Here is a 6,640-nt window from a genome sequence, read left to right as displayed (position 1 = left end):
GAGACTTAAAATAATAATCAACTTCAATCAAAAATAGCTTAAATGATGGTGATGAATCTTGAAATTTACATTACATAATAAAATATAGAGGTTGACAATAATGCATAGTTTCTTTTCTTTGTATTCACAATAAGTCATAATTATTTGAAGGTTTGTAATCTGGAGTGTAAGCACGTTTATGACAAGACCAAGCGGAACCATCAACATTCATAACATTGTGTCTGCCCGGACACATTTTACTCACACACGCCACAGAAACGTTTATTGGTCGTCGATCAGCTGTTCATAATATTCTCACAGAGCTGGTAACATTAAGTCATTTCAGATTAATTAACAATAATTATCACCTGTCTTTTTTAAAACAAATCTTTACCGTTAGTTATCTTCCGCTGCCCGCGCGCGGCGGCAGTTTCTCTGTGAGATGTCTCGTGCGGGTTCGAGCTGCCCGGGCTGCGGTTCTGCGAACATCGAGCGGGACGACCTGTACGCGCAGACCCAGCTGGTGTGCGTGGACTGCGGCTATGTGGTGGCCGAGGGCTCGCTGAACCATGAGCCAGGCGGAGGTTCAGGTACTTCAGGTACGAAGAGCAGAGTCCTGGAGATTACTGGGAATACTCTTTTATTAAGTTTTTCAGATATTATTGTTAGACATTTAGAATTTGTTAATTTTGGTGTGTAGATATATAATATATATATATATAAATTTACTCGAAGAAAACCATCTTTGTTGCCTTTCACAGTGAGCTCAGGCAGTATTAATAACAATAACAATATATTTGTGAACAATTAAATATACTAGTATAAGCTCTTTCTCCCCCTGGTGTAAAGTATACATGTGAAATTCTTATATATATATATATATATATATATATAATTATTATTATATACACACACACACCTTGAGAAGTCTCATTAATGTTACCGGCATTAATTTTTGGGGTTGATACTAATGTTTGGCTGTTAAATAAAGGCACAATGCCAAAGTATAATTTTTTTTTTTTTACATTAACACATACATACAGACCTCAAATGACCACAATATGCAGAATATACAGTATCACAGTTGCAAAATCAACTTGTCAGTGCTCTCTGGTGGCCAAAAATTATGTTTGTTTGTAAGATCTAGTTTGGCATTTCTGTACTGCTGTATCACAGAAAGCTTCAGTAATAATAAATATAATTAATATAATATAGAATATAATAATAATAAGGTAATATTAGCTCTAGGGAGGGCTTAATCCAGTTGAACAGGAGACAGAATATTTGATTTTCTAAGGTAGCCACGGCGCCAGTGTAGATCATTATTAATAAAAATACAACTTAGTGCACTTTGAAGTCTCCACCAAAAACCTTGCTGATGGCCTTAAAACAGCAAAGACATTTTACTGGAAAGCAGCAGAGCTATCTTCAGTACACAATTGACTTACCCTCCACCAGGAGGGACAAACACGAGGATCTTATTCAAATTTGCCCCTCTACTTAAATGCCTTTCCAGAAGAACTCGCACTCTCTGAGTATTTTTTATGTTGTTTTGTCGGCGTGGACACGCTTCACTGCGGTCGCTGTGTTCTTGTGGGTTCATCATGTTCTTAAATCTGTTGTATTGACATTATTTAGTGGGATAATGACACATACAACAGCACCAGCTGTGAAAAAAGATGCTATTTATTTCGTTAAATGTCATTTTTTCCGTAGCGTAAGCACCAAAAGCAATCTTATTCACCTTCATTTTATCGAGGTGAAGACACACATTTTAGAGACACATCTCTGCAAATAAATCTGAAACTGTCTGTCTGGCTAGATGCCCGTAGAGGTAAGTGACGATGACCAGAGGCCTCTGAGGCAAAATATACCCATGGGCTCGCTGTTTTAGTGGTAATTTGGTTAAAGATAGATTAATTTATGAATTTGCACCGTGTACATCTTGACAAAGGGTAAAAATGAAGCAATCACCCTGAGGTCCTTTTTTTATTATTTGAACATTGAACAAGACCCCTAAGGGTTCTGGGGCTGTGATGACATTGTCTGCTTTGCCCAGTGGGGAAAAGAAACGTGAGATTGAGAGTGTGACGGTGAATCTTGTATCTAAAATTAGTTTTTGTCTTTGCCTTGACTCTGTGTGCTTTTAACTTTTTTTTTTTACAGATGTCAGCTACCGTCGCACCACATCTGCAGCCAAAAAACCTTGTGTGAACCTGAGAAAAGGTGAGATCTTCTCTACGATGGAGCTTTTGGTTGTTAGAGAGGTGAAGTCCCTCATGGGACTTAAATTTAAAAAAGAATACGTACAGGAGTCAGTGACAAGAGACAAATATATATATTTTTTTTATCCAGTTTGAATTGTGCTAAAAAAAAGTTAACACGTTTCAACTCCTTCTTCAGAGTGAGAGAAAAGGTAATCAAAGAGGTGAAAATCACTACAAGTCTGGACACGGTGAGGGCTGTGAGGGTTAGTTGGTTCTGTAAGAGCTAGCATGCAGGACCAGCTCTTCGGGGTTTCAGTAAGTGTTGAACACATTATGATGTCAGTTACGTGACTTTTGGGTGTGTAGTCTTTCTAATATTGTGCTCTCAAGGTTTTATACTTAAACAGTTCATTCCGCCTGAATACAAACATAGATCCATAACATCACAGAACTGGTCCACAAGAAAAATAATAATAGAGGAGACATAATTATACACAGAGGAGGCAAAATGATGCCACAATTGTCCACATATACATGGAGCCAAATCAAACCATTGTCTGCGATTCAAGCATCTGGCCACAATTGTTATCAACTTAAGTTGTAAGATTAACTCCCATAACATCTAATGGGTTTTTCCATTTCCTTCCATCCACACACTGACTTTAGAGCTTTTCACTAACAAGGACCAGACCAATACGGATTTAGATTTAGACAGGTTTAGTGCATATTATGAATAAAGGTGAACTAAGATGGCGTGCTGTAGGAGGGATGAGGGATGAAGGGATAAGGGAAAAGAGGAGAAATCGGGATCGTTGGATTGATACATTTGGAAATTGTTCGTTGTCAGCTGGCAGCAGGGAGACAGGAGGAAACCGGGAGGTAGTTCAAACTCTACTCACTCTGTGTATTAGGGCCCCTATGTTTCCTGTGTCTGAATGAAAGAGAGAGAAGGAAGAGAGGTGGAGAAAAGAAAAAGTCAAAGAGGGAGTGAACGGATGAGGTGCGCTCAAGTACTTGAGTTCAAGATGTGGTTCTTGTTCCTGAACCTCGTTATAAAACTTGATTTAAATTGACAAACGTGTAATTCATGGCACAATACCAATGGGATCATCTTTGTCTCTTGCTGTTAACTACCGTATGTATTTAAGGTTCTGTGATGGTCCACTAGAGGTGGAAGGGCTGTCGCTCTTATTGTTGATCCTGCTGTTCTCACATTCTTATTCATCTTCATGTCTTTACAGGTCTGCAGCGCGTGACAGCCATTTGTCGAATTCTCAGGGTCACTAGAGAGGTCGAGGACCTCTCACAGACTTATTACACCCGGGCTTATCAGCATGAAAATTTCCTCAACGTGAGCCTTGAAAAGAAAGAAGTTCTCGCTGCTTGCTCCGTACTCGTAAGCTGCAGACTGCATGATTGGCCCATCACCTTGACAACCATCAGCTGCCTGCTGGATGCTGACCCGGCGGCGGTGGGAGCGGTTTTTAAAGAGATGGTCAGCGTTCTTAACATCAGTGTTCCCGTCTTCAGCATCACTGATGTAATCGAAGCGCACAGTCAGGAGTAAGTTAAGAACAGTCTGAATGTTAAGTCCTGTGTTAAACAGACGAGGCTGAATTTATAGAAGACTGACTTAAAATATGAAGGAATATTAGGAGAATAGCTCACTTTGACTTGCTTTGCTTAAATTTGACTGAATCACATGTGCCTGTTTGGCCTTTTACTGACTGTAGCATTTATTCTCTTCCCATTGAAAAGCTGAGGGAAGCTGCTGTGTGCAGCATTTTATTGGAGATGGTGAAGTGGAGTGAAAACCACACAGTGAACCTACAGTTGATTTTGAGTTATGAAGAGCAGTGCACATCTGCTTTTGTAAAGTCCCAAACAGGTTTATGTGTCTGTCAGATGCTACCATATCAGCAGAGTGCAGAGTAACAACGTAGATCCTGACTGTCTTTCACATCATTTATAGAAAAAACCCACTGAGCGTTCATCATTTTCTGATGATGGTTGAACTCTCTCAGCTGCCTGCTGGAGAAAACCATCTCCCTGCTGGAATCCAGCTGCTACTTCTTCTTGTTATCTTGTTATTGACTCAAACATCCTGTAACTGCTTTAATTCTCTGATAGAAGATGCTTCAGTTGACACAAAAGATATTATTCTCCCAAAAAACTTCTCAACTCGTGTCAAACTAATGTTACAGCCTATGCTCTAACATGCTTCAGGCAGGAATTTTTAGCTTTTATTTTAAGTTATCCATGTTCACAAGTGGATTGGGGTTATTCTTATTTGGTTAGTTAAATTTAAAATAAGTGCTTTTGTTACCAGGCACCAGGTTACAGGCAGTAGAAATCCAACAGTGCTTTAAGTCAGACACAAGACGTCCATGGTTACTGAGAATGTTTTTCTTTCAGGTATAAAATTAGTTCTCAACATGTTCCCGAAGAACTGGCTGAGGACTACAGGGCCTTGACCAAGCGTGCCGTGGCCTTGGTGGAGCTGGCAGCAGATGCCTGGATTGTGTCTGGCCGGAAGCACATCCCCATCATGATGGCAGCGATCTATTTGGCCTGGCAGTCCCTGAAGCCCATCAAGCAACGCCTGAAATTTACCCTAGATAAATTCTGTCAGATTGCCAAAGTGAATAAGCAAAGGCCTGCTTTGACTAGAATAATCGAGATGAAGGAGATGCTGTGTAAACTGGGTAAGGAGATCCCCTGGGTCACAGAAGCAGTGAATCCAAGTAATGTTGTTCAGCTGATGGAAGATATACTAAAGCACAGGTACGCCCTGCTAAGGAGGGCTATGAGAACCCAAAAGGCTCTGCTGGAGGAGGAACAGGACAGCGGTGACGACTCTGTAACTGAGGAGACTGCCCCTGTGAAAATCCCTGAGCTTACAGAGCACACTCAAAGTACATCTTCTGGGCAACAGTGTGAACAGAATACCGAAAGGGCCAATGTACTAGGCACAGTACCTGAGCTGCACAGTAATACTCAGGAGAACCAGGATCCTGCACCAAACTGGGGCAAGAGACTGCTGTTTGCTCCCCCGTGTGTGATTCATGCCAAGATAAGGAGAGTGGAGCGAACTGAACTCAAGGATGTGACCGGTGATGAGGAAATATCTGACAGTGAAATTGACTCATACATCCGTACTCCTCGGGAAGCTCGAGAATTTGCTCTGGCACAGAAGACACTGTCCTCGTCTGAGAAGTAAGAAGTCATGACAAGATATTTATAGAGACCAGTGTTTACTTCTTAGGTTACTGGATATGTAAGCTTAATTACAGTCCTGTTCTAATGGTACTGGTATTTTTGGTTCTCGACTTAGTGTTCATTTTGCTGCTTATGTTTTGTTGACTTGCAAATAAAGCTTTTGTTTGAAAGGATAAAAAATCTTAAGTTATTGGACACAGATGAGTATATGTGAGAAAGTTTAATATGAAAACTACTGGCAGATTTAAGTAGAAGTACATCTAGAGATATACATGATCATTTACATGGATATATACACCTGGAAGTGAAGATGGAAGGCTGAGAGATTTTACAGCCCACAAGAACTATTGCTTTTAATACATGTTCACTTTTAATTGAAAGAGATTGTGTACATTATGTAATTTTGCCTTTTACAAATAAAACAAAGTTACTGGACATGTGCGATAAGTGAAAAATGCAGTGCGAGGATCCCCACTTCTTCTTTCAAAGCTCTCACCAACAACTAAAAAAGGTGTAATCGTGTCCAGCGACCTCTTGCTCGATCACTCTCTCCTTTTCTCTTCTCATTACTTCCTTGCCCATTTTTCCAGTTCTGGTTCTGGGACAAATCCCTGTATGCATTAGCCCAAACCTCCTTTCCCAGATGGTACAAACACTAACACTACCCTGGAGCTCTGAGCTCGTCTGGACAGTCCTGCAAACAAACAGCAGCTACAGTTCACAGCAGTGTACTTTACTGTCTATCACAAAACTCTGTAGATCACAAGAGAGTTGATGCACAGCAGCTCGAGGTCATCAGAGGGAAAGGAGAAAACATTTTCATAAACTATGAACCAGTTTCAGCAAAATAGGTGAAATATTTGGTGGCAGGTGATCATACCCGGGGAACAAAGTTACGTACAAAGCACAGAGTGAAAATTACAGACATCATTCAACTGATGACAAGTCAGTGTGGCATCAACATGATTTAAATCTGTTATTTTATGCCTTGAATTTAATTAAATGTAGACATGAATAAACATGATTGTGCACACTTTTATAATAGATCTTTTTACGGAAGACATTTAGGAAATCACAGGTGTAAATAATAAAACGAACGATAACTGAATTCCATTTAGCTGCTTTAGTTTCAGATTGCTGGTATTGTTCATGCTGGCTCGCTGTCAACACTGGCATGGTTTACTGAGACACTTGAGTAGAACTGATCAATTTGTAATGTTATCAGTAATACCTTG

The 6,640-nt window shown here is 40.2% G+C and overlaps 1 protein-coding gene across 1 annotated transcript; it reads left to right on the top strand.

Moving 5' to 3' along the window:
• Positions 1-228: 228 nt before the first annotated feature.
• Positions 229-5,623, top strand: brf2 (BRF2 general transcription factor IIIB subunit). The gene is made up of 4 exons (XM_010736118.3): positions 229-578; positions 2,146-2,205; positions 3,428-3,749; positions 4,602-5,623. Exons 1-4 carry the CDS (start codon positions 422-424, stop codon positions 5,404-5,406), a joined length of 1,344 nt encoding a protein of 447 aa, XP_010734420.2. The 5' UTR covers positions 229-421; the 3' UTR covers positions 5,407-5,623.
• The last annotated feature ends 1,017 nt before the right edge of the window (positions 5,624-6,640 follow it).

Source organism: Larimichthys crocea, chromosome IX (genome assembly GCF_000972845.2).
Source record: "Larimichthys crocea isolate SSNF chromosome IX, L_crocea_2.0, whole genome shotgun sequence".
Classification (NCBI taxonomy): Eukaryota; Metazoa; Chordata; class Actinopteri; family Sciaenidae; genus Larimichthys; species Larimichthys crocea.
This window is presented reverse-complemented; position numbering and strand designations above follow the sequence as displayed.

What these genes read in the sequence shown, in the direction of transcription:
- brf2 (XM_010736118.3), top strand. Translation starts at nt 422, where the DNA reads ATGTCTCGTGCGGGTTCGAGCTGCCCGGGCTGCGGTTCTGCGAACATC. An exon ending in CGGAGGTTCAGGTACTTCAG is followed by an intron (nt 579 to 2,145) that starts GTACGAAGAGCA and finishes TTTTTTTTACAG; the next exon opens with ATGTCAGCTACCGTCGCACC. An exon ending in ATCGAAGCGCACAGTCAGGA is followed by an intron (nt 3,750 to 4,601) that starts GTAAGTTAAGAA and finishes TTTTTCTTTCAG; the next exon opens with GTATAAAATTAGTTCTCAAC.